This window comes from Syngnathus floridae, chromosome 3, assembly GCF_059516105.1.
Source record: "Syngnathus floridae isolate MCC-2025c chromosome 3, RoL_Sflo_1.0, whole genome shotgun sequence".
Lineage (NCBI taxonomy): Eukaryota > Metazoa > Chordata > Actinopteri > Syngnathiformes > Syngnathidae > Syngnathus > Syngnathus floridae.
In genome coordinates, this window is record NC_142415.1 from 20,539,210 (window position 1) to 20,565,738 (window position 26,529).

A 26,529-nucleotide genomic window follows, 5' to 3' on the forward strand; every position below is an offset into this window, starting at 1 on the left:
AGTTATGCTAGCGACACCATCAGTAATGCACTCGTGTAATGAGGTCATGAAGTAGTTGGGAAAATGAGCGTGTCAAGTGAAATAGACTTTTCTAGTATTTTTTTTTAAATTGAATAACCACTGAAAGTGATTCCCTCCTCAAACACAATGCGATGGCAAATTATACTAGCAATTAGCTAACTTGAAATGCCTCATGACGGACGGTGAAGTCTTTAATTCTTGGCACAACAAATCTGCAGCCATGCTAAACACCATCCATTCAAATTAAGATTTTTTTTCTAGATGACTTTGAGCGAGGGATGGCGTACCCCCTGAAGTGGTCACTAGCCAATCAGGGATATTAACCATTATTGTAATTATGTAGCTGTTCGCATCACTGGACAATACTAATGAAGCTTTGGTGTGAGACGATTGTCTGAAATCATATCTGGTGACAACGTGTTCAGTCTCCGCACTTTAATGGTGTCAGGCGGTGATGAGATGAATTGGAGGCAAAATGTCAGTTAAAGTGGGGATTTTGAGAACTGTTCTTTTCCACTAAATGACTGTGACACAATCCTCATTAAGACTTCTCAGGTCACCGTTTGCATGTGATGGCCCGACGAGCAAGTCAGATGGTAATGATCTGATTCAGAGAGCGCAAGGTGGCTCCCCGTCGACACTTGCAAGAAACGCTCGTGCCAACTCTCGATATAAACAGAAGACGTGATTGTATCGAGAAAGTAAATGTGATAAGAGATGACGCAATACTTGCTGGTATGGGGAGGTGGGGGAAGAGTACTCGAATCAAGGGGGGGCCCCCACGGCCATGTGGAAATTCACAACTTGGGATTTCGTTTTTTTGGTGCTTCTTGTGTTAGAAAAGCAATTCCTTCTCATGATATTTTCAGCTTTAGAAGGCACAAGTGAAAGGTTTGCAAACTTCACAGTTGCTTTTCTCAGCTGTCGCTGTTGCGCGTCACCGTTTTTCCATGTGGGCAACATACATGGCGTCACACCGTTTTAGCGTCGCGTGCGGTTTTAAGCAGAAAAGTCGAAAGACAGCTGATATATCAGCAGATAACGTTTCACTTGCACCTCTTTCACGTGCGGCAGTTGAAGGGGGGGGAAATCATCTTTCTTTCTTTCTTTCTTTCTTTCTTTCTTTCTTTCTTTCTGTCTGTCTGTCTGTCTGTCTGTCTTCTTCCTTTCTTTCTTTCTTTCTTTCTTTCTTTCTTTCTTTCTTTCTTTCTTTCTTTCTTTCTTTCCCTGTGTCTTTTCTTTCTTTCTTTCTTTCTTTCTTTCTTTCTTTCTTTCTTTCTTTCTCCTTTTTCCAGCTTTTTCGTCTTTGTTTCTTTTTTCTTTTTTCGTTCTGCTTTTTTCTTTCTTTGTTTCTCTTCTTTTTCTTTCTTCCTCTGTCTGTCTTTTTTCTTTCTTTTCTTTCTTTTATCTTTCTTTCTTTCATTCTTGCTTTCTTTCTTTTCATCTCAACAAGATAATCATTTTGGCTGTTCAGAAAGCACGCGTCATTTCACTATGCGACTAAAATCCAGACTGACATGATGAGCAATAAAGTACAGCAACACAGATCGAGGCATCTTTCACTGAGTGACATAAAAACATTTGGTTTCCCCGATTTAAGGGCTGCATCTAAAATTAGCAGATTTAAAGGAAGCGTGGGTGTTCGTCACAGGGGAAAAGAGGCAGGCTGCTCACGATTCAGTTCCACAAATGAAATATATATGCTGTGTTTAGAGCCGCCGTCAAATTAGCAGTTGCATCTCTAATGAGTGCGAGGGGTGGGGGGGGGAATAAATACATCCAGTCAATAATGTTTTTCCCTCCAGCAAAAAGGTTTAATTAAGACTTCATATAACCGTCACCAGCAAAACAAAAGAAACACTCTGATTTGAAAAAATAAATACATCTTGTCATTATTGTTTTTCCCTCGTCAAAAAGGTTCAATTAATATTGAAAACAGTCTGTAAAAAACAAATAAAAACCATTAGCAAAACAAAAGAAACACAATTTGACACTAGTCAGTGTGAATTAAAATAGTTTTAAAAAATGTATATGAGGGAAAGCTTTTCTCCTTACCAGATCTCTCCACGTTTGTCACAAAAAGTGTTACATTTAGTTTTTTTTAGTCGGAATTGAAATGTGCAAATCAGTTTAAAAAAAGTTTGTAATATCCTTTTGTCAATTACAGCTCTTCGCTGTATTGTTAGTAGAAGCAGTGCACGTAGAGGATAAATCAAGTTTGACTCTGTTGAATTTGAATCTTTTTCATTAAACAGCATCATCAATATTCTAAGACTATACATAACCACGTAAATCATTGATGTGTTGGAAATATAATTGCCAAATTATTCAAACACGGAATAAACCTGCTTTGAGCTGTGAATAATAATAATAATAATAATAATAATAATAATAATAATAATAATAATAAATGGTATAAGTATGACAATTGTTATTAAACTTTTAAATGTGGACATTTCACATTTGAAAATTGCAGTTATTAACGTCACCCATCTCCTGCTTTTCATTTCCCACACATGAAAATAAATGTAAAGGGGTGACATCTACAGGAGGGCATCAAGTAATGCATGAATCCGTTCCAATTTTCTGTTTTCAAAGTGGAACTTGTACAAACGGGCTTGTGACATTTGAAAGAAACAAGAAATTGACTAATTACAATTAATTAGGAGATTAGACTGTCATTGCTGCCATTCAAGACAATGTGGACTGACGACATGAATGGAAAAATGTCATCTTTTCAAATCTGTCATATTATTGCAAGTTCATGTATAAAATATTTGCAGTCTTTTCAAATCCATTAGACCAAAAGTGCACCTCATCAAATGGCCAGGTCCACTTGTGTTATGAAGGGAGAGCAACAGCAATGTGTGACCATACTTATTATTTTGCACAAATATAGTTACATAGTTTCTCTTATCATACACTGACACAACACACAAAGCTCAGTATTTCTCCATGACACATAGCCACAGATCATTCAGGTGATAACAACCTTAAAAGGACATATTAAACTTTCTCTCCCTTTTCTTGACTTCCTGGTTTCTGCTGGTGGCCACTATAAAATCTTCTGATCTAGTAGATTATGAACTTGTTGTTTCATCTACTGTAGTACCTTGTGCATTGACCGCCATTTAACAAGTCCAGATCTTGCAAATAAAGAACCAACTGTTCCTCCACATCTTTGTTTTCGCTCCTCAACGATGAACATCTTGAAGAAAAAAGTGGATTATTTGTTTTAGCCGTGTTCATAGGAGGATGCGTGTGAAGCAATCACGCACAGGAAAGAAAGGAGGGCGAGAGAGAGAGAGAGAAAGAGAGAGGTGGGAGAGATGAGAGATGAGAGAGGCAAGTCTAATAGCAAAGCAGCTCTTTTTTTTTCTTTTTCTCACGCAAGATCTCTTTAAGCCACACCAAAAATCAGGTAAGGGAGTCATTTTTCATTCGCACGTTTCCATTTGGAACGTCCTTGCTCTTTTTGAGGTCACACAATCATTTGTGTGTGCTTTATAAATCGAGTCCTTAACATGTGTCCAGTATATATTTTATGTATTTTGTATTAAATGTTGTAGCGCAAAGTAGGTGTGGTTGCATGTGTTGCGTGCTCGTGCCCACAGAAACGGGTGAGGTGTAGGTGCATGTTTGGAGATGCCTCCAAGGCTCCAAGAAAGAACACATTCTTGTCTTTTTAGTCATGACTCGGTGCTAGAACATCGGGCACGTGCATCTGCCAAGACGAGTTTGTGGCCTTGATTCTTAAAAAGTAAACTAACCGCTGTATAAACAACAGTTTAATTCAATATTATTATTTTTTATTAATATATATATATTTTTTTATCATTTTTTATTCATTATTTTTATTATTAATTAAGCTGAATTAATTAAGGTATGCAAAATATATGTAGGTATGCTCAAATTTATCGTACATTGCAGGAAAGTAAGTCCATAGAAACCCATAAAAGTGCAAAGTCTGCACATTCACTTTGCAAACGAACAGAAGTTTGCGGTACGGCCATATGGTCTGCATAGCTGCGATGTGGAAATCTCGGACAAGTTGCACAAGAAAGCCACGCTCGAATGCAATTTTCCATTTTGTTCACGTTACAGGCCACTGAGTTGTGTTTGAGCTCTTGTCAAGAAGATAAAAGAACCACCTCAAAGTTGATATTTTGGCTGTTTCAGCATCCCAATGGCGGCCATGAATGAAACGCAGATGGTGGAAGAACTTGTGAGCAGCTCTTGGCGGTCCGAGGCGGTCCGAGGAGTCCAGATTACTGCCACCCTGCTCATTTTTCTGGTGGGTCTCCGTCATAAATCTTTTCTTTGGCGCCTCACGATTCAGAGGATCCAATCTTGCTTTGTCTGGTTTTTTGTTATCTTCTCCCAAAAGGTGGGCGCACCTTTGAACATGCTGGTAGTTTGGGCGCTTAGCCGGAATCCACGTTATCTCATGCGCAGAGGCAGCGAGGGAGAGACGCGGTCCGCCAGCAGTTTTCGAATCTACGTGCTCAACCTGGCGCTGGCGGATCTGGTGTTGATCCTGCGGACCCCCCTCATGTTGGGATACCTTGCCCACAATAACAGCTGGCCCTTCGGCTCGGCTTTATGCCGCCTGGTCATGTTCCTTCGAGGTTTAGGTTTGTACATGTCGGCCTTCCTGGTGTGCGCCGTGGCGGTGGAGCGGTGCTTGTGTCTGCTGAGGCCCGTTTGGGCTCGGCTGCGGCGCCCCGCCTGGGCCGTTCCGTTGGCTTGTGGACTATCCTGGCTGCTGGCCACCGTCCTGTCCGCCCCTTACCTGCACAGCGCCGTTCTGGAAGAAAGAAACGGCACGTACCAGTGTCTGGAAAGCGGCACGTTCGACACGGGCTTGGTCGTCACGGAAACGGTTGCAGGTTTCATCCTGCCCCTGTTGGTGTTTTTAGGAAGCAATTTGGCCATTTTGCTTAAGATCCAGCAATCGGTGCCGATTAGTCCGACGTCCTCCTCCCCGACAGCTTCACGCAAGATGGCCAGGATGTATCAGGTGCTCTTCTTCACCATGCTGATTTTTCTCATCTGCTGGGTGCCCTACTTTGTGTGCCGATTCTTACGGGCCCTGGCTCAAGGACAACCCGATAGAGCCGAGCTTCATAAAAACGCATCTTACGGAACGTACATCTCTCTGTACCTGGTGTACGCCAAGAGTGTCCTCAACCCCGTCCTCTACGTTTTCGCCGCCCGGGGCCTCGGCCGCGCCGTCCGAGCTTCGCTCGTCTCGACCGTTCAACGGCTCTTCAACGATGACTCGTTCGAGTCCATTCGCAAGAGATCACTGAAAACGTCCCACATTTAGCAAACTGACAATGGTTGAAAACTTCCAGAGCTGACTGAGCCATATTTCAGTGAGAGCAACAATCTGCAGACAAATGAATGAATTTTATTCGAATGAATTCATGAATGAACGAACGAATGCATTACTATTTACAAATAACTTTTTTTTCCAACTACAGGAGAAGCTCTTTGGCTGAACATGAGAAAATAATATATTTCCTTTAATTAAGGGTGTTTTTATTGCTTAAATAAACTGGACATGGGCTGATGCAATTGTAAACAAATTATGTGCTGTACATATATTGCATTTTTCAATGCATGCATTAAAGATTCACTCTCCTAAGCCTATAAGAAAAGGTTTGAAGCAAAGAACAAAATTGTCAGGATTGTTTTTGTTTCATGGTTTTTTTTTTTTTTGGGTCTTCCTTTGTTTTGTTTCCACCTGTTTTCATCATCCTGGTCTCTCATGTTAACCATCAGTTTACGTCCTGTCCAGGTGTTCCTTGTCGTCTCGTCTATTTGCTTGTATTTAAATCCCTGCTTCATTTCAGTCTTGGTTTTTTTTTTAGGTGTTTGTTTCCATTTGAGAGTCCAGCCATGTTTTTTTTGTGTCTACTGTTTTAGATGCCTACTCATTTTGTAATTTTGATTCCATATGCCTTGCTTGCCAATGTTTATTTTTTGCAAAATAAATATTTTTTTAAGTTCTTTCTACCTTGCCTCCTGGCATTTGGGTGGACCCAAACCTTTTTGCTGCTACCACCAAAACAACTCGTAAGTTGTGACAAACATTTTTATCATCTAGAAAAATCTGAAAAAATAACCTCACTATAATATCTTCATGGAACATTTTCTCTAAGGATGTAAATTGGTGTATATAAATGGAGATGTTTGACACATAATAAAATGTGTTAAAGAGTAGAAAGAGAGTCTGAACAATTGGTGTAGGATTGCTTTTATTCTTACAAATGTAGACTTAGAAATTGAAAACATTTTTAAAAAAGTGGCAGCTACAAACTGCAACACTCCAAAATAATTCTATACATATCTTGAAAGTATTAAAAAAAAAAAAAAAACATAGCAGCTTCTTGCAAGGAACAAATCACATTTACAAAACTGATCTTCATGTTTATGTGCTTATGTAAGTTAGCTGCTTGCTTTTTTTTTTTCCCACCACTTCTCCTTTTGCGAGATGGTCTCACGGTCTTCCTCCGGGACTTATTCTGTCATTAACTCAGCCTGAGAAAAAGTAAAATTATGTAAGCACTGAGGAACCACTTTTGTGTCTTTTTTTTATTTTTAAGAGTGGCAGAAGTGGGTTTTTACCCAAGAGTGGTAACACGTTACTTTATCTATGCTATTTAGAATTTGCAGTTCCTCTTGGAAATGCAACTCAGCCATTTTAAACACATTTTTGGAGAGCATGTCGTTTAACAATGAAGAACAATTATGCAATAGATCCTTGCGAAACACATTGTGAAAGTATGCACCATTCATGCTCGCCTCCAAGGTTGTTTCATCATTCCGAGGTGGGCGAGAAGGGAGTCGGACGACCGCTTGCTTGCTTCTCTGTAACATCTGTCAGGATGAACGAACGCACGTCAAACTACGACATCCAGACCGATAATGAGAACAAGCATTTGCAATTTTTATGCATATTTCCACTCCTTAAACCAGAATGTGATGTCTTGCACCTCTTTAGCTTTCTCCTCCTCCTCTTCCAGTTGTTCTCTCAGAGAACTGCACGCACGCTGCAAAGAGGACGTCTGCTCTTCTGTGCTCTCCAGCGCACTGACCACAGCCTTCAGGTCTTCCTGAAAAATTGGTCAGCTTTGAGTGATGACCTGAGCAGCCAACAACTTTGACACTTTATGCAGTGAGATTTAAAGCACCATTTTATCCAACCTGAGAAACTCTCGCTCACCTCCAAGGGGGTCAGAGTTTGCTTTTGGGCCTGGCACTTTCTGCTCTCCTCGCGGTGGCGCGGCCATGACTGACCTAACGTTTCATGTTTCTGCACTGGAACTTGAAGCTCTGCACAATGACTCAAGAATCTAAAAAAGGGATTCAGTGTAAAACCTTTTATCTGAGGGCAATTAATCTGTTTACGTCTCTTGTGCTCACTTGTTTTTCACAATATTTAGATGTTTCTGGCTCTCCTCCTTCTCTGTCAGTCTCAAACCAAGAGTTGTCCTGAAAACATAGTAAAGAATGTTCATTTTCATATTATGGATGTCCAAAAAGTTCCCATACAAGGTTATGTATGGACCCAAACTCACATTATTGCAAGGTTCAGCATATTCTCCAGTGCATTGATGGAGGATCTCGCCATCGGTTTGAGGATTTTTGAACTTTTGACTTTAGGGGCAGTTTCAGAAGCTGTGCAGAAGATGCAAGAAACAGACAAGTAAGAAACTGGAACCAACTCGAAATCAGTCATTCAAACCTTTTCCATCTTTTGGAGGGTTTTGATGTTTGCTCTGGTCATTGTTGTCGGCGGCAGCAGGCGGTGAATCCTCCGGTAAAATATAAAGAGTTTGTCAGAAGTAGTAACCGGTGTTGACATGCCACAAATCGGAAGTTTAACTTTTATTTTACCGGATGATCGGCTGCTGGACGAGTCTTCTTTTTGGACTTGTTTTTCAGGGTGGGTATTTTGGATGGTTCCCGATGAGAACCACGTAACGGCTTCATTGCTAATAGTAAATGTTTGCTTTAGTTAATTTAAACGAATTTGTAACTGACAGTATACAGTTTGATTATTTAGAAGTGACAATAAGCCGTTTGATTATTTCTACGTTTCAAAATGCGGACCATTTTCCGCGCGAGGGTTTAAAATGGATGTACAAATGCGCATGCGTGTATTACAAAAATGCACCCATGATCAGGGACATTGCTTTCATCAAAACGTTTTTATCCTAAATATAGGCACAAAATATGCAATTCACCTGTGATATGTGATTTAACTTTTTAACTCGGTTACCCAAGATCGTCCCTTACACTGTCTTTTGTTAAGGAGACGGAGTTCAATCACTACCTGTAAGTCAACGTTCGGGACAAAAGAATAAAGACGTGGCCCTGTACTGATGTCGTGACCAACATTAAGGTAGGCTTAAGTGTTTGTTTTAAAAACAAGACATATTTTACCCCTAAAAAGTGTATTTAATATCATTGTAAGCTACTATGCCACTATGCGGAGTTTGGACATTAACACTCGGTTAAACATGGGGAAAAAAATAACAAAAATGCGCTGTCCCCACTAGAGGGAGTCCTCGTAACACTAGTTCAGTTTAATGGTTGTCAATTGGATTCATTAGAAAGGTTTTAAAAATATTATGAGCGTACACGTCCTAATTATAACTGCCTGGAATTATTGTTACTTGTAGTACTGTATGTACTGTACAATTAAAGAGTCAGTACATAGTACATACTAGTAAATGTAGTCTCAAAGGGCCCATGCAAACATACGTGTGCTGTACCTTTTTTGCAGTAATTGTATTTTCACATTTAATGTATGAACATGATGTATGTAACTGAGTCAAAATGTTTATTCAAGTCTGACTGTGTGATTTTATTGATGATACAAAATCAAAGGAATTTGACAGGATCAGACCAAGAAAATGAACATATACATATGAAAAAAAGAAGAGTCTTGCAAAAGTCATTTTTGAAGTCAAGGTCCTTGAAACTTCAGCGAAGTTCACATACAGTATTTGGGGTTTGTCATACCCTTCCTGGGATGTAAAATTTGCCTGCGAAACGTCCATGATATCTTAGGTCAAACGAGCTGAGGACCTTTCTGATACCAAGCATGTTCCCTAGGGCGATCCTCTCGAAGGTCCACGGGTTCTGGTTGTTCTCCTTCATATCAGCTTGGGCCTGATGAAAGGCTTCTAGGCTTTCCTTACTCATCACCTAAAGGAGACACAATATTTTAACAACTCATGAATCGTTTTAAACTTTTCATCTTTGTAGTCTCACCGTAGCAGGAAAGGGAAGTTTCTTCGCTACTTGGGTCAAAATATGTTCCACTTCAGCCAGCTCCACTTTTCCTCCCACTTCTACAATGAGGCGACCAAAGCGGACAGGCGTAACATAATGGTCGATGGCCCCCTTGCCACCACCCATGCGCTGACCCAGCCCTTTGCGCGTGATCGGTTTATAAGGAGCATTGATGCGCCAGCGAGCGAACGTCGTGCGGGGATCCATCTTGCGGTTGATGGTTAGACGCATCATCTCCATGTGACCCCAGTGGAGGTAGCCTCCTCCCATTGCCTGAGTATCAGAAAGAGGAGAGTCAAATGTGCCATGTTAGTAATTATACGTACAACTGTTGACCTTACCACTATTGCATACTGTCCAGTTGTGAAGGTATTTGCAGTTTGAGCCGGGCCTCGAATGTCCCGTAGTTTCTTCATCTCCTTCTTAGCCTTTTTAAAATTGGGCACCTTGTTCAAAAACTTCAGTTTGGGTTTTTCTGGTAGAACCACATCTTTAATAAAACAAAGAAAAAGAGTCAGAAAGGTATCACTGTCACTGTTATAATATGAGCAAGAGCCTGAGTCGGATATGGAAGATGTTCAGAACAGAATATTTACCACTGTAGTCTGGAGGGATTCCAAATGTCTTCAGTCCAGCTGTTATAACTTTTATGTGACTGTGCAGAAGACCTGTAGGCGCAGGCATGAATTTAAAATATACATTTTATTTAGAATGCACTGCAGGCAACAGTAAACAAAATACAAGCTGAATATTTCAATTACCGGTTTGGTGGCCGTGGGCGCAGGCGGCGGCCACGCTGCCAACAGCAGCCTTGATGAGAGAGATCATCGTCTTAAACCTGGTAGAAATGCTATAATAATTAAAACATCACGTCTAAATGCCGCTGTAATAACATTTAAGTAGCCTATTTGTATTATTTTACGTTCTGCTTTGCAAGGTCGCACACGGCGATTACGTCACTTCCGGTCTTCTTGCAGTGTTGCTTTGGGATTTTGATTGCGCCATCTGCAGTATAGGCGTGTGGAATTTAAAAGCAAAGTTTATTCTCCAAATTCTCAGATTTCATGATGTTTCTTTTATTTACATAGTCTTGAAAATTGCCACGTATGACTGAATTTATCTCCCCTTCCTTATTCAACTTGCTTTTAGTTAAATTGTAACATACAGTGCCACAATTACCACCTTGGTAGAGTTTTCTGTGTCCCTATTATCATTAGAAATGTTTACATGATTCTACACTACTTTAGAGATGGAAAGGAACAATTTATTAACAGAATATAAAACTTTATTGCAACATAACATTTGTATTGCATTAATACACATTTCACAGTAAGCCTACTAGTTTTCCATAGGAAACATCACAACACTCAACATGATCAAAATTGTGCAGTATAGATACTTGGACATTCCAATTTGATTGAAGCTAAGAGCTAAAACAATGGTGGTTAACACATCTCACACAGAATAGCTGTTGATTTCAAATCCCATGGTAGAGAAGGTCATATTTGGGAATATTTTTGGGGTCGATGGGACTCTGGACAATCATTTTCCCCCGCATGGCTCCTCTATATATGACCTCAATAAGATCCATAAAATCTTGTTTGGTTTTGAAGCTGCCAACAAACTTGGTGTGGTCTGGTGACCTGAATGAAAGAAAAGAAAACCACATAAATATCAGTATATATTTTAAATATGTGACTTAATGCCCTAATGATCATGCCCTGTTGTTATTACGTTAAAAAGGTCTCACCCATAGTCCACTTTCATGTGCTGTCCATTGAAAAAGAACACAGTTGATGGGATGTAACTGATATCAAAATATCTGGTGTAAATAGGGGCTTTATCCACATCGACTATGTAGATGGAGGCCATGTTGCTCAGGTCATGTGACGTTTTTGACAGCTACAAATAAACAGAAGCAGCGTTAGGTAGGAAATAGTTCACAACAAACATCATTGTAGAACACTACTTACAATTTCATCTAGCTGGAGACAAACTGAGTCTTCATCCCTCCCAAATCTCAAAACAACCACCTTTTCTGCTACTGTTTTGATAACGTCGTCTATATCTTTTTTGCAGGTCAATTTAGGCAAAAATAAACTCATTTTCAGGCTGTGTTTTCTGACGAAGGAAGTTGTCACAACAGTGCAACACCCTTGGCGTACCGTAGGGAAAATGTAGCGCCGTAACTTTTCGTGTCAGAAGTCTACGCAATCTTTTTTATATCAATATAAAACAGTTAACAAACCATTAAAATGACCAAACATCTAGACACGATTTATAGTTATTTTATCGGCTTTAATGGATGGAAGGCGGAATGATGGGCGGGGTAGCGCTTCGCTGTTTCAGTACGACATATTATAACGTTGCACTTAAAAACAGCGTGACCTCCACACTATTATCAAGCGTGGACTGCAAATTAATAAAAACTCAGCAATGGTAATGGCGCAATGGGACTCTATACTTTCTTGATCTGTGAAAAATCGCTGCTGCCAGTCCTACATCCGCATCACACCAAGTGATATGGACATGTTAGGACGACTCTTCATTCAACGACATTTAAATGAACTATGGAAAAGTGGCAGGTTGGCGTTATGCCTTGTCAACAAAACTCAAGCAATCAGAACTCGGCCAGCTCTTTCTATTTGCCACTCAAATCGTCTCTTCAGTATTGGGAGTCCACAGAAAAGAGAGAATGTTGACTTGGACAAATGGAAATCCGTGATGAGATCCCAAGCTTCATCAGCCGAGCAAGAAGAAGCTCAGGATGAAGAAGAACACGATGAGGAGGAAAACATTCCAGAAGGTTTGGAGGCAGCTCGAGAGCTGGTGGCAATGTGGCGGCTAGCTGGCAAACTGGTACCCCAAGAGATGTCTGATGACGAGTTAAAGATTGTGGCAGACCTCACCACCAAGTCAGCTCGAAAAAAGTACCTCAAGTACCTGGCGATGAAGGAAATGCATAAAAGAGCACGCAAGGAGAAGAATCAGCAGAAGAAAGCAGAGAGGGAAGCAGCACTTGAGCAGCTAAGAGCTCAAAATCCAGATGGGGAGCAGAATGAAATTAGAAACACTATCTTCCTCCAGTTCTGGAGTCGCAGCCTGGACCGACTTCTGGCTTGGCGGACCGCCCAGGCCATGTTGTATGACCAGCCTTTGGTCTTTGACATGAGCTACGAGTCCAACATGTCCAGGCGGGAGCTTGAAAATACGGTGACCCAACTGATGGAGGTGGAAGCGTGGAACAGACGTGCCAAGGAGCCTTTCCATCTGCATTTTTGTAACCTTCATCCAGATGGAGCCTACAAGAGGGAGTTCCTCAAGCGCTACGGTGCGGAAACCTGGGACCGCCTGCTCATCACCGACACACACGCTCACCCCATTGATCTGTTTCCTCGCGATCGCCTCGTATACCTCACGGCGGACTCGCCGAACATCCTCCGCACCTTCGACCCTTCGAAAGTGTACATCGTCGGCGGCCTCGTGGACCGGTCGATTCTTCCCGGGTTGTCACTGGCCAATGCTAAGCGTCTGAAGTTGGCCACAGCCCGTTTGCCACTGGATGAGTTTCTACACTGGGAGATGGGAGCCAAAAATCTCACCCTGGATCAGATGATTCGTATCATGATAAGCGTGAAGGAAACCGGAAAATGGGAGGAGGCGTTAAAGTTTGTTCCCACCAGGAAGCACGTTGGCTTTCACCGCGACCAACAAGAAATCACCAATCGCGTACCGGGAGAGGATGGGGACAGGTTTTCCAAACATGCAAGTCCAAAAAGTAAGACACTCAGAAGTGGGTACCAAGGTTCATTCAAGTCTAAAGGACAATTCGGTTCGGCTGGATTCAGCCAAGAGGCTGGGCCGACTCAGAGCAGAGCTGCAAGCAGAGTGCGGCCATCTCTGAAGAATAGTCTGGAAGGAAAACGCCAACGTCAAAGCAAGGCGTGGTGGGATGACGATTAATAGCGTGACAAAATGGACACGTCGTTTCCAGCCATTTGCCTGAATTTGTCATAAGATGATAAAATATTGGCAAATTGGTCTTTTTTCTACAGAACTTAGGAGAAATCAAATTCATCCAAGAGACATTTTCAACAGTAGAACCACCTTTGGTCTTTATTAAATTAGCAGAAAATATTACACAACCCTGTACTGCATTTTCAAACAAAATAAAGGGGAGGTCAACCACAAAAAAAAATCTTAATAATTTGTTGTGTGCCACTAAATGACCTAACAGCTGCTCAGGTAACAACCAATCACGGCACATGACCAAACTCAGAAAACATTTTGCCGACTTATTCATGTTCCAAAAATTCAATACATTAAATGTTTTTTTTCTCATCCAATAATCAAAATACTTGAATCTAAAATACTAAAAGCACCAAATTTTCACAAAAGAGACTCTTGTGGAATGAAACTTGCATGCTGCCACGCGACTAGAGCACGAGGATGTCCCCGGTGCAGCGCTCGCAGCAGTTGAACGTGATGTTCTCGTAGCGAGTGTACGGGTGAAACCTTCCGATGCTCTTCTTGTTGCTCATAAAGTTTGGCGGGGGCGAGTCACTGAGCGCGGACTCTGTCTTGTTTTCCGCACAGGAAATGGGATCTAAAATCTTCAGCACCTACAACACAAACCAATGAATAACAAATTGACATTTAAAAACTCATGGAGTAGGATCCGAAATGAAGCACCTTCTCGGCCATCTTCTCCGCCGGTGTGCTGCACAGTTGCTCTGCTGCTGCGACGCTTTTCTTGACCGCACCGCTGCGGGTGTTGCCCAACAGGTGAGAGTTGATGGCGTCCGCGAGTTTGTGATTAGCTGCTGCCATCTCGCCCGTGCTGAGCGGCTGTGCGCTGGGGTAGTAAGTCTGCTGCCTGCCCCACTGCAGAGACACCAGGAGCTGCTCCAGAGATCTGACGACAAACACATTCAGTTTAGGTGGGCGACGCTCATTAATGGACCAGAAAAACTATTTTGATCCATGGGGCTCCTCAGTGAAGATGTCACCTGTGAGTTAGCAGCATTTCCCTGGAGAACTCGTCCCTCTCCGACAACAGGTCCTGAATGGCTCCTTGTGCCTCTCTGGTTTGGCGTTGCAGAGCTGCTCTGGCATTTGTCAGCTCCTCTGCCATCACTCTGGAGACACAATGAAATGGTTTCAAAGCATACCAAGATAATTGTCCTTGATTTGACACCTTTGACACCTTTTACACCTTCATACCTGCTGGCCAGGAACTTGCTCCTCCAGACATCGCATTGGATACTCATGCGCTCCAGCTGCTCGGCCGTGTGCGACAAGCTGCGACCCAAAGCCTCGTTCTCCAGAATCAGCTGGTTCTTCTCGCGTGCCAGACGCTCAAACTGATATTCCAGGTCATCACCCATGGACGCCACCAGCAGTTTCTTGAGCTCACGGTTCACCTAGTCACACGTGACGAAAGAGTTTAGACTGCTTGCGTAAAACGGTCTATCTGCTCCATGTGGGTCTTGCCTCGGTCTGCACTCGCAGTTGATTGGAGAGGCCCTCCTTGTCTTGTAGAAGCCTGCGTTCAGAGTTTTGAAGCTTCTCAAGCTGTCCTCTCCAATCATCCACCGACGGCTGCGGGGAAGAACTTCGCTCTTCCCCCTGTTGTCCCACGTCTACCTTCGCCTCGGTTACGCGGCTGCTTCTACTTATGGCAGCACGAGGGATGACAATCCTTATGGCCTCCACCTCCGTGCAGTTCTCCCTCCCCACCTTGCCCAGGTGGAGAACCCCAAGGGGCTGTGGGGAAACAGGGGGAGGAGGACTGCAAGACTTGGAGCTGTGTTTGGGGTTTGCCACTTTGATCGAGGGAGCAGCAGAGAGACTCGGGGGCAATGTATCGGTGCTGAGCTCCGGGGTGGAGGGTGTTTTCTCGGTTTCCATGCCATCGCCAGCAACTCTTACCGGGACACGGGCAGAATCTGCAAGAATGAAGAAACGCAATTGTTTCTGCAACTGTTATGACTGAGTAACGTCTACATTACAGAAATGTTTAATTGATAATTTAGCAATCAAGTAATGGCGTTTAGTTTGGATAAAATGTTGTGAGTGTTACCTACCCCTGACAGCAGTCGACATGGTGGTAGTTTGCTACTGAGTTGAAGTCGAGACAAAAAGAAAAATCCAAGTCCAGTGTATTCCAGTAATTTCTCTAAATAGAAAAAAAAAGGTGCTTCAACATAGTTGTTATGACCAACACGTGATGACAGCCTCAATAGTCACGTTTAAGTGTAGCAATTGATAAAGCAATCAGATGAAGATTACAGTTTCACTACGTGGCTAGTTTGGAGGCTAGCGAAGTGACTACTTACTTTGAAGGATAAATACGGGTTCTTCAATAAATCCTAAGAAGCAGGCCGGTATTTCTATCAACTATATCTGACATGTTTATTTAGGGAAACATACCACTTAACAACGGTCCTCCGGATTACAGTATTCCATTGTTACCGGATGTCGTTGGCATATTTACTTTTTAGTTGATACCCTGAGCTAAGTCTGTCAGGCCAGATGTAGTCATTCCCAAAATATTACACACTATTTTGAATCATAAACTACTAAAACATTCTTTAAAATAAAAATATATACACCTATATAACTACAATTATTTTAATTTGATAAAGAAAACATTTGTTAATTTTAAGCATTGCCTGACAGATCAAAATGGGGTCAGTAAATATTAGGCGGAACTTTTGCCTCCTTCACTAGTTGCTCGACGAACAGAATTGTTGTTACCAAGATAAGGTAAACACTAGTTTGTGCACTTATTGTGTAATTATAACTTTATTATGTTGTTTTAAATTGAGCCATGGGAGTGCACGGACTTTGGAGGCTGCTGGAGAGCACGGGGAAACCCATAAATCCAGAAACTCTAGAGGGTAAAATTCTTGCTGTTGGTATCCAAATTTAAGAGATGAAATCAATTGTTTTTTATGTCATCACTTAACTTCTCTAACCCCTTTTGTGTTGTCGTAATTAAGTCTATTCTGTGAAACATGCACCTTAACCTGGCACCAACAGATATCAGTATTTGGCTCAATCAGGCCGTGAAGGGGGTCCGAGACCGTGAAGGCAACAATGTCCAGAACGCCCACCTTCTCACTCTCTTCCACCGCATCTGCAAGCTGCTATATTTCCGCATCAGGCCAGTGTTTGTCTTTGATGGAGATGCTCCACTGCTGAAGAAACAAACTCTGGTAGGTCCGCGCTTCGGCTTCTTTACGAATAGACGCACACTTTTTATATTTTCCTTTGTGGATTTTCTCCTCAGGTTTTGAGACGGCAGAGGAAGGAAGAGTTGCGTCAAGAGTCCCAAAAGACTAATGAGAAACTCCTCAGGACATTCCTGAAGAGGCAGGCTATCAAAGCTGTGCTCGGAGGTGACAGGTAAGCATCATGGTCTTTTTTATAAATTTGGTCAAGACCAAACAGCAACATTTATTTCCTCTATTGCTTCAGTAAGGATCCGCTGCCAAGCCTATCCAGTGTGAAGAGAAATGAGGTGGATGACATGTACGTTCTCCCAGCCCTGCCGCAGGCAGATGAGGACCAAAAAAGCAGGTCAGGAGCCCAAAAGGTTGTTCTGAAATTGAATTTGAATAATTTCCCTGTGCTGATATTATCCACAGGTAATATGCTAATACACAGTTCAGCACCTGTGTATTCACAAATTTATAAATATATATATCTCATACTCAATTTTCCTTGTTACAGTTCAGAGGAGGAGAAAGAGAAAGAGTCTGAGGATGAGGATGATATTCATCAGGTGAAAAAAAAGTCACATTAATGTACATGTATTCATCATATATTCACAAATATTCTTAGCCATAAAATCATGTTGATTTAACTTGTATCTACTGTATTCACCAGGGGGAGGAATTTTACGACGACCCCAACTCTGTGGACATCAACTCGGAGCAGTTTGCCTGCCTCCCACTTGAAATGAAACATGAGCTCCTCAAAGACATGAAAGAGTTTTCAAAAAGGCGCCGGACCCTGTACCACAAACCCCCCGAGGTACTTCAATCGTCCCCTTCGTGTCTACCTAAACGCACGCACGCCTCCTAACTTGTTAATTCACTCGTAGCTCTCCACAGATTTTTCCCAGTATCAGTTATCCGGCTTGCTGCACAGGAACAAGCTGAATCAACGTTTGGAGGGAGTTGAAAAAGAAATGAACGAGCGCAGTGCCGGTAACGCGCCGCAGCTTTCTGGGCAGGACCGGCAGAGCCAGGACGTGGAGTCACGTCGCCTTGTTTCAGAAGATAACTCTCACTACATCCTCATTAAAGGTGAGGGCATCAGTCGTTCAAGAGCAGTTGATAAAATACTAAAAATATTGTGATATATAAAGTGTGCTTTGTTTTTTGCTCTACAGGCTCAAGCCAAAGTAAAACTCCCTCAGTGAGCCAGCCGGTTTCCGCACCCTGGAGTGGGAACGCCCTAGCAGGCTTTATAAAGAGAGCCGTGGACAAACCAGAGCCCCTGTGGCGACCAATCTCCGAGGATGAAGAGAAAAAGCAAGTTCCCCGTCCAGATGATTGTGAGGCATCTTCGTCCAAACTCCATTCGCCGCCCTCGCCTCGTACATTGAAGGCCATCCAGGCCGCCATGAGCGACAGCTCGGATGTGGAGAAGCAGGAAGAGAGCGACGGTAAGGTCTCTCCACGAACTCTGATCGCCATCCAACGAGCTCTCGAGGAGGACGAGAAGGAAGATGGAGCGAAGCATCAGACACCGAGCGTCAGCTCTGTTGCGAAGTTGCAAATAGACATCAGTAGTTCAGAGGAGGAGACGGAACCTATCGGAGACGCCAAAGAAAAAACGGATTTTAAGCGCGTCGCCGACGATTTGTTCGATAGTGGTTCCGATTCTATGGATGAGGTCATCGGACAGAGGTATGAAGCGTTTCACACTGCAGCTGCGACTCAGAAACTGAAGGAAGGATCCGACAAGCGAAACGTGAGGGAGGAGGCCAGCGAGGTCAACAAGGACGAGGAAATATTTAACGATGAATCGGCTGCCGCCATGACGCTCAGTAGAAAGGCCGACGAGACGGGTGACTCGGAGCAAGGCTCGATTTTTGAGAAGGAACAGCGTGTCCGTCTTGAGGCGGCCGAGCAGCTCCTCGCAAAACGTCTCAGGGACGCTCCGAGTCACCTTGAGCCATCTGAGAGGACCAATAATGAATCGCACGCTCTACAAACGAGCCTTAACGCTGAGATCATCAACGATAGCGAATCAGACGGTAAGAGTTAAAGCGGATCAATTCATAATTCATGAAGAATAATTCAGTTAAAACAATCAATAATTTTTATCCAGAGAGCTTCGTTGAAGTATCGGAAGAGGACGAAGAGGAGATCTATGAAGAGGAGACCACGCAAGCAGAAAGTCAGCCGGCCGCCGTTCCAGATGAGTCTTTGAAGGTCAACGAGGAGCCAGACACGAAAACACAAACCGACGAGGAGGAAGAGTCGGACGAGGGAAAAGAGGACATTTCCCCCTCTGGCCCTGCAGTCAATGAGTGGGAAGATTTCAATGTGGTAAGCATGCGCCGTGTCTCTCCTCATTGATCAACAAATTCACGGCGTCGGCGTTGCAGGATGAGCTGGAGTCTCTGGAGAGTTCTCTTCTGGTGGAGCAGAGCAACCTGAAAGAGCAGAAACAGCAGCAGGAGAGGATGGCCAATACCGTCACAGGTCAGATGTACCTGGAGAGCCAGGTGAGTCAAACTCAGATTCAAATCAAAAATAGATTCTTTTCCAACGTGTCGGTCTGGCGACTCCAGGAGCTTCTACGTCTGTTTGGCATTCCCTTCCTGGTGGCTCCGATGGAAGCTGAGGCGCAGTGCGCCGCCCTCGACCGGGCCGACCAAACCAACGGGACCATAACCGACGACTCGGACGTTTGGCTGTTTGGGGGGCGACATGTTTACAAGAACTTCTTCAGCCAGAATAAATATGTGGAGCACTATCAGTACAGTGACCTGCAGAACCAACTGGGTCAGTGGCCTCCATCTAATGTGATACTTTACTTAGGGCGGTTTGGAAATGTCCACCGTATTATTTTAAGACGTACCATATTTGAAATTCTGCTTTTGCCGCCGTAAGCCGCGTTACTCTCATATCGGAACAAATCAAAACGGTGTCGACAGGGGAAATGAGAACGCATCCAAGCGCTAAGCCGATATCTTTACATCTCGCATATCACAAACAGGTGTTAATGTCGTTGGCCCGATCGCTGATGTCATGTGTGCACACACTTCTCCGTCCTCCAACTCAGGTCTGGACAGAACCAAACTGATCAACCTGGCTTACCTGCTCGGAAGCGATTACACCGAGGGCGTTCCCGGGGTCGGTTACGTGACCGGCATGGAAATCCTGAATGAATTCCCCGGACCTGGCTTGGAGCCGCTAACGCAGTTCTGGTGTGTTGATTGTGTCAAAAAAACGTCACCATCTCTGGACGTTGCTTTTGAAGATCTTTCCCCTTCATGCCATTGAAATTTTGCAGGACGTGGTGGTCGGAGGCTCAAGAGAAAAAACGTTTGACGGCCGATCCCCGGGACACAAAAGTGAAAAAAAAGCTGAGAGGGCTGAAACTTCAGGCCGGTTTCCCGAACCCCGCCGTGGCTCAGGCTTACCTGCAGCCCGCTGTGGACGAGTCGGACAGCTCGTTCAGCTGGGGACGCCCTCAAGTGGACATGATCAAAGAATATCCTTCCACTATCGGTGCCATCGATGCGTTTTAAGTGTCTCGCAAGTTTTCCCTGACCCGCCCGTTACTTTCTGTCAGAGTCGTTTCGGCTGGGCCGGTCGAAAAACGACGGAGACTCTTCAGCCTGTCATCAAGCAACTCAACACACAGCAGGTACTTCGCCAAAATATTTGGACGACGCTAAGATTGTCCACCAGGATCATATGAATAGTTCAAGTTAATTGGATCGGGTGTTCAAGTTCTGATGCAAGAACTTCATCTTTCAAGCCTTACAGCATTTTCCCGCGGTTTCGTTCTAGACTCAGCTACGGATCGACACGTTCTTCCGCATGGAGCAAGAGGAAAAGCAGGCGGTCCGAAGTCAGCGTCTCCGCCGCGCCATCACCTGCATGAAAAGGAAAGAGAACGGAAACGACGACGCGGAATCTGACGAGGAAATCGTCACGCCGCCTAAATCGAAGAAAGGGAAGACGATAGAAGAGGGCCGGAAGAAAGCTGAAAATAGCAATGGGAGAGAATGGAATGAATCAGTGGGAGGGGGTGGCTTTTTGGGTTCTGAGGGAATTGCACAAACTCTGACAACATCTTTTAATGGAGTGAGCTGCGCTAGCCAGGAGGAACGTTTGCCAAAAGCTTCCATGACTGGAACAAAGCACACAAAGCAGAGCAGCAGCAGCTCCGGCGAAGACAGCGAAGATAATTCTGCTAAAGTCGCCATGGTTACGGCTCAATCTGTCTTCAAGGGGAGCACGAGAGCTCGCGGTCAAAAAAGCAGAAGAGCAAGAGGACGAGGAAAGAAAAACTGAAAATAGAAATAATGAATTATTAGCAATGTATTTTAAAACTTTGAATAATTGCATTTTTTTATATTAAATTGAATAAAATTAATTTCCCTATGAATATTGTGAAGGCTCTTTTTTGAATGTGATTTCTAAATTTGAAATAATCAGTTACATTTGAACACACATCAAGAAACGAGACTTGAGACAACAATTTACTACTTTTTGACTTTCGACCTCTGTGCCTCACAGAACAACCATGTGCGTGTGTGGTCCAGCTTTTTCACAGACAAAACTATTTATTTATAAACCCATAGAGAGAGTTTCATATTGTCTTTATTTTAAACCAGAAAGGTGTCCCTTTTCACCGCAGCTCAGTTGTCGGAGCTGCCAGCTGTTTCCGCCACTCAGCGCCTTACCCGCTCGGAGAACTGCAAATGCACAGGGGAAGCCAGTTGGGATCTTGGGATAAGAACTTGGGAAATACTGGATTTGGTTCTATGGGGAGGGTGTGTAACCTAAAACTGGATGACATCTCCCCGCCAGACAAGAGATTTGTTGCTAGATCGATCTAATCCTAAAGGACTTTAGCGTGACCAGAAACCAAATACGGCACCGATCTTATTTTCTCGTTTGATCATGGAGTCTCGGGAGTGTGACGAGAGGTCCGAGTCTGGTGAGGAACACGTTTTGTCATTTCAGCAAATTTCTCAGGCTACCCCGTATTCCATATTTTGGCAACAGTGTTGATCAAGAAGCTCTACTGAACTTCACTTCTCATACACGTCACACAGTTTAAATTTTTTTTTTTTTTTAATTGTGTGGTTACGTGTACACAGTTGTTTGAAATATTAATTTTCGTGCATGCACACAAAGAAAATCAAAGAAAAATTGTTGCTGCGTGGGGTCCCTTGATCGTAAGCCCGAACGGCTGTTATGTAACTCAAGTTGTGGGTCAAACAGCATAGCAGACCGAAATTGTTTAGAGAAACGAAACCAAGATAAAAAGAAGGACGCAAGTAAATTATAGCAATGAATCATCTGTGATTAAACTGTAGGTGTTCTGTACCTTTGAATGATTTATAGTGGTTTTGAAAATAAAATGTGTAAAAATAGGACATGCCCGGAATAGTGTTTTGGTGATGGTGTTGGTTGCAGTTTGGTTGGACAGTGGACACTTGGCGGCTTTTATGGATTTTCAGCTGTGCAAATGGTTCATTTGGATTCTCCGTCTCCACGAAGCATGTTCCTTGATATTTTAAGTTTAATGTCTTATACAGGGGTCACCAAGTCTGGTCTTCAAGGGCGCCAATCCAGCCCGTTTTAGATGAAAATGATCGGATCATCAGGATTGTTATCAGGCTTAATTCTTGGTCTAGTAATTGTCGCATAGGGGTGAAACGTTCCAACTACATAAGCATAATCACAATATTAAATTTGTTTGTTTGTTTGTTTGTTTGTTTTGTTTATTTCGAACATTTAAAGAAATACAAGAAAAGAAAGTAATATTAAATTGAGTATTTAAAAAAGATACAATTGTAGATTTTATTTATTTTATTTATTTTATTCATTGTAGTTATTTTATTTATTTATTGTATTGTATTCTATTGATTTATTTATTTATTTTTTTATTTAATGGCTGAGGTCAATCAAAGTTCCAGAAATTTTAATTGCGAGGACAGGTATGAAGGCTTTATTTAAAAAAAAAAAAAAAGATTGTCAATCTATGAGCTCAAGCATCTGATGACACCAGTCAAGATTTTGTTTTTGTCATTAGAGCTGCAAGTAGAATATAATTTCATCATGTTTTTGTCAATGCATTTCTCTATTACATTTATTTTGTCCACCTGTTCTCATAAACCCAGTTTCGTGCTAGCCAATCAGCTCCCTCCATTCAAGGTGTGCCTCGTCGTCTCGTCAGTTCGTAGGTATTTAGTTCCCTGCTTCCCTTCCCTTCTTCTTTGTTCTTGTCACATCTAGATGCTGTTAGTCTTGTTTTGCGGTTCATTGAATGCCATTTTTTTTTTCCGAAGCAGACTTGTACAACACATAACCAGTACCTTCATTTTATGCATTAGATCAACCAGTACATGATATCACGCTGCTCCTAGTAATCACCGATACCTCACCATCAAATCAACCTTTCCATCAAAGTTCTCACAAACGTTTCTTTTGTTGACCTTCGCTTCAACTTGGCTGATTTCCCGATGTTTGTCATAAAACACTTGTGACCGAGTGACCGTTCCTTCCTCAGATGTTCTTGAGGAGGACAGCACAGTTTGGTTTTGACTGCCAGCTCCTACGTGCTTAGAATGCTGTAGAAGAAATTGTTTGTGCCACCTGTCCCAAAATGTGTACCTGCCCTTGCTCCCAGAGCAGCTGACCCAAGTATGAATGACTCATTACAGCAGGATATTAATGATGGCGGCAACTTGTGCAATAAACACTTCATGGGCAAATTTGGCCTTCAGGACATCATGGAGTCAAAATTCTGGCAAGACCCATCGCCATTTTTATATTGCATGTCAATTGAAATTTCTGCCCATATAAGAAGCCAAATTGGTATGTGCCATTTTGGATCTTTAAGACAAAAGAAAACCGAATTAAAAAAAAAATTATTCTTCTTTATTCTAAGATTATTTTGAATTCTCTGGATGACACAATCAACTCTTCATTTTTTTTTTTTTCCAGCAGTGTCAGTGAGTGGAGGTATGCAATCGCTTGTGTCGTGTTGACATCTAAATTGCACGCTAACAGCTGCCCGCGGTGAAGTTTCAGTCTCGGTGCCTGAGTTTGACAGACTTGACATGTTCTCCATAACATCCAAGTCAGGCCTTCAGCGTTTATCATAGTAATGGCCGTTCTCAATCTAAACCCACTCAGAATAACCTCGCCTTGGATAGGAACTGGTTCGAGGAACTCACGAGAGGTGGTCCATCCTGGAAAGACACCATGTTTGTTGGAATCTTGTGGACCTGGAGCATAACTTCACCTGCACTTTATCGTCCCTAAAAGCAGACCCAGCCGTTGGTGAAGAACTTGCCAAGGCCATTTTAGCCCGCCAGTTCCACCCTTCTGTCATCGGTCCGGAGATGTGGGAGGGTTACATCTTCTCTGACCAGAAGATCCGTATTAAAGAATCCACAGACCTCTACGGAGCTGTACTCTGGCCCTCGGTATGTGTGCGGACAAAGAGCACGTCTCAGAACCCATCGTGATGATGACTTGCTGACTGTTGAACATCTAGGCAATGGTGTTGTGTCACTTCCTGGAGACCAATCGTGACGAGTACAACCTGCTGGACAAGAACGTGATAGAACTTGGTGCGGGAACGGGTCTGGTCTCCATCGTTTCTTGTCTTCTAGGTAAAACAAAAAAAAAAAAACTAAAATATCTCCTGATGTCCACATTTATTAAATTTGCCGTTTTGAGGTTTCTAAAATGCTTTTGTGTTACCTGCTAAGGTGCTAAGGTCACGTCCACAGACCTCCCTGATGTGCTCGGGAATCTTCGGTACAATGTCACGTGCAACACAAGAGGACGGTGCAAGTACACCCCTCTGGTATTTTCTTTTTAAATTTTTAATCTTGTTTTGGCTTTTTGTTCTTCAGTTAGTTGGCTACTTTAAGTATTAAATGTGTTTTTATTGCAATTTAATTTAATTTTGACTTTTTTGTTCAGTTAGTTGGCTAATTTATGTATTTGCATATATATTAGCTGTGTTTTTTAATTACCGTATTTTTCTGACTATAAGACGCAAATGAGTCAAACTATTCAAATGGCCATTCATACACATTTTTCCCCCTCTATGAAAATATTCTTTGCTTCTGATTGTCAGGTCACAGAGCTAGTCTGGGGCCCAGAGGTGGAGCAGAAGTTCCCCCAAAGCACGCAGCATTTCGACTACATCCTGGCTGCAGACGTGGTCTACGCGCACCCCTACCTGGACCAGCTGTTGGATACATTCAGCTACCTGTGTCAGCTCGACACGCAAATCCTGTGGGCCATGCGTTTCCGCCTGGACCCCGAGAACGGCTTTGTGGAGCGTTTTCGCGAGCGCTTCCACCTGGAGGAGCTGTACGACCTCCCCAGTCTTAGCATCAAACTGTACCGGGCTTGGAGGAGGGACAAGAGGACCAAAGCTCAAGAAGCAACTCCTGTCTAAGCTCACTTAATCATTTTGAGTTTGCTTTTCTGAGCCTGTTTACTCTTTTGTACAACTTCACGTGAAGTAATTATTGCTGCTTGGTGATTCTTACGCAAAATGAAGATTGGATTTATTTGTATGTAGTTTAAAAGTAGCGGACACTTCATAATCGTCAATTTAGAGTACTGTTTGTTTCTTTTTTTTACTCCAATAAATACATAAAAAATACAAACAGCACAATTGTGAAAGTGCCTTTGTGAGCCTACCATAAGCTGTATCCAAATTATCTTTTAATATGTAATATTAATAAGAGACGCATACGCAATCAATTTAAGGTTTATGCTACAGCTAACTCAAACATTATTAAAATATTTTCGATTTATGTTTTGACATTTCTAAATAAATAAAATAAATAGTAATAAATAAATAAATGAATAAATAAATGTTAGAAGTTGATTATGAAATTTCTGTCCTAAATGGCCCGATTCAAACTTGCTACACAAGTACCCTGCAAAAACTGTGAAAATAACATGATGAGGTTTTTGAGTAAGAACTGCTAGCAAACACACATGAAAATGCAATTTCTGAAAATTTGCGTAATACGATCCCGTGTGTCTTTTAATAGTAATTTTGTGGGTGGCTGCACTTTGTTCCTCAGAGGTCATCTTTGATCACGGGTGGTTCTCATTCTGATCACCTCTCGGCAAAGATTCTGCGGTTCTTTCCAACGGGCATCGCTTGACGATTGGAAGGTGAATTCAAACCGCACCATCAAGTTCTTGAATTTGATATCTTGTAAAAGTCTAAACAGCCAGCGTGGAACTCGTCTTTTTTTTTTTGTGCTTGTGTTTTTTCCTGCTTAGCGCCAGAAACTATATTTGAAGCTCCGCCTCGGTAACATGAACATGGGCTGGAGAGTGGGAGCAATTTGCCAGGTGTATGACACATCAAGTTGGCACACAGTTGCGGAATGCAAAATCCCCCAACATTCTTCGCCCGGTGGCCAGGCCAACCAGGCTGGCAGGTCGGATTAAAGCGCAAACGCTCGGTTGATCCGACGAGACTCAAAGGCCGTGCGTCTTTGTCAAAACAAACTCAGCGACGGACGGCGCCACAACGCACGCACTATAAACAACCTCCCGCTGAACCTCGCCGTTAATTTGTTGCCCGTCATCGCTTTTTTTTTTTTTTATCCTCATAAAAGACAGATCAACCATAACAGTTGAGCGATGACATCATTTGGAATGTGCATGGATTCAAAAGCGATGAGGTGTGAAGTGAAGGGTCAAAGGTTAAAAACGAAAGTAAGTGAGAGAGCTGTAATTGGAGTTTGTTTTGCAGCGTCCTACTTTTCACTCTCAGGGGAGCTGCGAAGCTGTTGTGGTTGCGTACGAGCCTGATCCGGTTACCGTCAATACTTGGTGAAGAAACCAAAGCCACCAACACATTAGAAGACAACCGATATAATTTGCAGTCAAAAACTTCAAAAAATAAAAATAAACTCCGACGCCAGACTCATTAGTGACGTCAATT

At 42.7% G+C, this 26,529-nt stretch overlaps 8 protein-coding genes across 13 annotated transcripts; 4 read left to right on the top strand and 4 right to left on the bottom strand.

Annotated features, from left to right (window-relative positions):
- The first annotated feature begins 3,058 nt into the window (after positions 1–3,058).
- Positions 3,059–6,042, top strand: LOC148401046 (C5a anaphylatoxin chemotactic receptor 1). The gene is made up of 3 exons (XM_088372007.1): positions 3,059–3,442; positions 4,201–4,315; positions 4,409–6,042. Exons 2-3 carry the CDS (start codon positions 4,208–4,210, stop codon positions 5,348–5,350), a joined length of 1,050 nt encoding a protein of 349 aa, XP_088228133.1. The 5' UTR covers positions 3,059–3,442; positions 4,201–4,207; the 3' UTR covers positions 5,351–6,042.
- Positions 6,043–6,267: 225 nt separating this feature from the next.
- cenpq (centromere protein Q) lies at positions 6,268–8,178 on the bottom strand. Its single transcript, XM_088372009.1, has 8 exons — positions 7,927–8,178; positions 7,775–7,844; positions 7,608–7,707; positions 7,453–7,521; positions 7,253–7,382; positions 7,023–7,142; positions 6,819–6,906; positions 6,268–6,567 (listed from the first exon to the last, which is right to left on the bottom strand). The coding sequence occupies exons 1-8, from the start codon at positions 8,020–8,022 to the stop codon at positions 6,563–6,565; spliced, it is 678 nt and encodes a 225-aa protein (XP_088228135.1). The 5' UTR covers positions 8,023–8,178; the 3' UTR covers positions 6,268–6,562.
- A 696-nt stretch (positions 8,179–8,874) lies between these two features.
- On the bottom strand, positions 8,875–10,312 carry mrpl16 (mitochondrial ribosomal protein L16). The gene is made up of 5 exons (XM_088372050.1): positions 10,092–10,312; positions 9,927–9,998; positions 9,672–9,820; positions 9,310–9,603; positions 8,875–9,243 (listed from the first exon to the last, which is right to left on the bottom strand). Exons 1-5 carry the CDS (start codon positions 10,156–10,158, stop codon positions 9,052–9,054), a joined length of 774 nt encoding a protein of 257 aa, XP_088228176.1. The 5' UTR covers positions 10,159–10,312; the 3' UTR covers positions 8,875–9,051.
- A 281-nt stretch (positions 10,313–10,593) lies between these two features.
- Positions 10,594–11,495, bottom strand: txnl4b (thioredoxin-like 4B). The gene is made up of 3 exons (XM_088372051.1): positions 11,304–11,495; positions 11,081–11,232; positions 10,594–10,973 (listed from the first exon to the last, which is right to left on the bottom strand). The coding sequence occupies exons 1-3, from the start codon at positions 11,433–11,435 to the stop codon at positions 10,808–10,810; spliced, it is 450 nt and encodes a 149-aa protein (XP_088228177.1). The 5' UTR covers positions 11,436–11,495; the 3' UTR covers positions 10,594–10,807.
- A 193-nt stretch (positions 11,496–11,688) lies between these two features.
- Positions 11,689–13,620, top strand: trmt10c (tRNA methyltransferase 10C, mitochondrial RNase P subunit). The gene has a single exon (XM_088371559.1). It carries the CDS (start codon positions 11,854–11,856, stop codon positions 13,291–13,293), a length of 1,440 nt encoding a protein of 479 aa, XP_088227685.1. The 5' UTR covers positions 11,689–11,853; the 3' UTR covers positions 13,294–13,620.
- blzf1 (basic leucine zipper nuclear factor 1) lies at positions 13,419–15,834 on the bottom strand. Of its 2 annotated transcripts, none has more exons than XM_088371561.1 (7): positions 15,763–15,834; positions 15,417–15,508; positions 14,824–15,278; positions 14,554–14,753; positions 14,340–14,468; positions 14,023–14,245; positions 13,419–13,952 (listed from the first exon to the last, which is right to left on the bottom strand). In XM_088371561.1, the coding sequence occupies exons 2-7, from the start codon at positions 15,433–15,435 to the stop codon at positions 13,767–13,769; spliced, it is 1,212 nt and encodes a 403-aa protein (XP_088227687.1). In that variant the 5' UTR covers positions 15,436–15,508; positions 15,763–15,834; the 3' UTR covers positions 13,419–13,766. The 2 variants fall into 2 exon arrangements, with proteins under 2 accessions (XP_088227687.1, XP_088227686.1); XM_088371560.1 differs by having other exon boundaries at positions 15,669–15,817.
- A 125-nt stretch (positions 15,835–15,959) lies between these two features.
- On the top strand, positions 15,960–20,970 carry ercc5 (excision repair cross-complementation group 5). The gene is made up of 15 exons (XM_088371558.1): positions 15,960–16,250; positions 16,375–16,550; positions 16,625–16,740; positions 16,813–16,914; positions 17,068–17,119; positions 17,224–17,370; positions 17,441–17,645; positions 17,732–18,601; positions 18,676–18,896; positions 18,956–19,075; positions 19,142–19,355; positions 19,636–19,780; positions 19,867–20,067; positions 20,139–20,223; positions 20,370–20,970. The coding sequence occupies exons 1-15, from the start codon at positions 16,163–16,165 to the stop codon at positions 20,874–20,876; spliced, it is 3,249 nt and encodes a 1,082-aa protein (XP_088227684.1). The 5' UTR covers positions 15,960–16,162; the 3' UTR covers positions 20,877–20,970.
- Positions 20,971–21,301: 331 nt separating this feature from the next.
- On the top strand, positions 21,302–25,202 carry mettl21e (methyltransferase like 21e). 5 transcript variants are annotated; one of them, XM_088371286.1, is made up of 7 exons: positions 22,796–23,237; positions 23,541–23,558; positions 23,622–23,778; positions 23,865–24,025; positions 24,097–24,214; positions 24,314–24,411; positions 24,688–25,202. In XM_088371286.1, exons 4-7 carry the CDS (start codon positions 23,942–23,944, stop codon positions 25,012–25,014), a joined length of 627 nt encoding a protein of 208 aa, XP_088227412.1. In that variant the 5' UTR covers positions 22,796–23,237; positions 23,541–23,558; positions 23,622–23,778; positions 23,865–23,941; the 3' UTR covers positions 25,015–25,202. The 5 variants fall into 5 exon arrangements, with proteins under 5 accessions (XP_088227408.1, XP_088227412.1, XP_088227409.1 ...); XM_088371283.1 differs by having other exon boundaries at positions 22,796–23,411; positions 23,541–23,778; XM_088371287.1 differs by having other exon boundaries at positions 22,796–23,411; positions 23,541–23,778; positions 23,868–24,025.
- The last annotated feature ends 1,327 nt before the right edge of the window (positions 25,203–26,529 follow it).

What these genes read in the sequence shown, in the direction of transcription:
- LOC148401046 (XM_088372007.1), top strand. Translation starts at nt 4,208, where the DNA reads ATGGCGGCCATGAATGAAACGCAGATGGTGGAAGAACTTGTGAGCAGC. An exon ending in CCACCCTGCTCATTTTTCTG is followed by an intron (nt 4,316 to 4,408) that starts GTGGGTCTCCGT and finishes TTCTCCCAAAAG; the next exon opens with GTGGGCGCACCTTTGAACAT.
- cenpq (XM_088372009.1), bottom strand. Translation starts at nt 8,022, where the DNA reads ATGAAGCCGTTACGTGGTTCTCATCGGGAACCATCCAAAATACCCACC. An exon ending in CCCTCCAAAAGATGGAAAAG is followed by an intron (nt 7,708 to 7,774) that starts GTTTGAATGACT and finishes TCTTCTGCACAG; the next exon opens with CTTCTGAAACTGCCCCTAAA. An exon ending in AGGAGGAGAAAGCTAAAGAG is followed by an intron (nt 6,907 to 7,022) that starts GTGCAAGACATC and finishes TCATCCTGACAG; the next exon opens with ATGTTACAGAGAAGCAAGCA.
- mrpl16 (XM_088372050.1), bottom strand. Translation starts at nt 10,158, where the DNA reads ATGATCTCTCTCATCAAGGCTGCTGTTGGCAGCGTGGCCGCCGCCTGC. An exon ending in AATCCCTCCAGACTACAGTG is followed by an intron (nt 9,821 to 9,926) that starts GTAAATATTCTG and finishes GTTTTATTAAAG; the next exon opens with ATGTGGTTCTACCAGAAAAA. An exon ending in CTGGACAGTATGCAATAGTG is followed by an intron (nt 9,604 to 9,671) that starts GTAAGGTCAACA and finishes TCTGATACTCAG; the next exon opens with GCAATGGGAGGAGGCTACCT.
- txnl4b (XM_088372051.1), bottom strand. Translation starts at nt 11,435, where the DNA reads ATGAGTTTATTTTTGCCTAAATTGACCTGCAAAAAAGATATAGACGAC. An exon ending in GTCTCCAGCTAGATGAAATT is followed by an intron (nt 11,233 to 11,303) that starts GTAAGTAGTGTT and finishes GTTTATTTGTAG; the next exon opens with CTGTCAAAAACGTCACATGA. An exon ending in CACATGAAAGTGGACTATGG is followed by an intron (nt 10,974 to 11,080) that starts GTGAGACCTTTT and finishes TCTTTCATTCAG; the next exon opens with GTCACCAGACCACACCAAGT.
- trmt10c (XM_088371559.1), top strand. Translation starts at nt 11,854, where the DNA reads ATGGACATGTTAGGACGACTCTTCATTCAACGACATTTAAATGAACTA.
- blzf1 (XM_088371561.1), bottom strand. An exon ending in AGCAAGTTCCTGGCCAGCAG is followed by an intron (nt 14,469 to 14,553) that starts GTATGAAGGTGT and finishes TTGTGTCTCCAG; the next exon opens with AGTGATGGCAGAGGAGCTGA. An exon ending in CGGAGAAGATGGCCGAGAAG is followed by an intron (nt 13,953 to 14,022) that starts GTGCTTCATTTC and finishes TTTGTGTTGTAG; the next exon opens with GTGCTGAAGATTTTAGATCC.
- ercc5 (XM_088371558.1), top strand. Translation starts at nt 16,163, where the DNA reads ATGGGAGTGCACGGACTTTGGAGGCTGCTGGAGAGCACGGGGAAACCC. An exon ending in TGCTGAAGAAACAAACTCTG is followed by an intron (nt 16,551 to 16,624) that starts GTAGGTCCGCGC and finishes TTTTCTCCTCAG; the next exon opens with GTTTTGAGACGGCAGAGGAA. An exon ending in GAGCCGCTAACGCAGTTCTG is followed by an intron (nt 19,781 to 19,866) that starts GTGTGTTGATTG and finishes GAAATTTTGCAG; the next exon opens with GACGTGGTGGTCGGAGGCTC.
- mettl21e (XM_088371282.1), top strand. Translation starts at nt 21,489, where the DNA reads ATGGAGTCTCGGGAGTGTGACGAGAGGTCCGAGTCTG. An exon ending in TGACGAGAGGTCCGAGTCTG is followed by an intron (nt 21,526 to 23,867) that starts GTGAGGAACACG and finishes CCCTAAAAGCAG; the next exon opens with ACCCAGCCGTTGGTGAAGAA. An exon ending in GGTGCAAGTACACCCCTCTG is followed by an intron (nt 24,412 to 24,687) that starts GTATTTTCTTTT and finishes TCTGATTGTCAG; the next exon opens with GTCACAGAGCTAGTCTGGGG.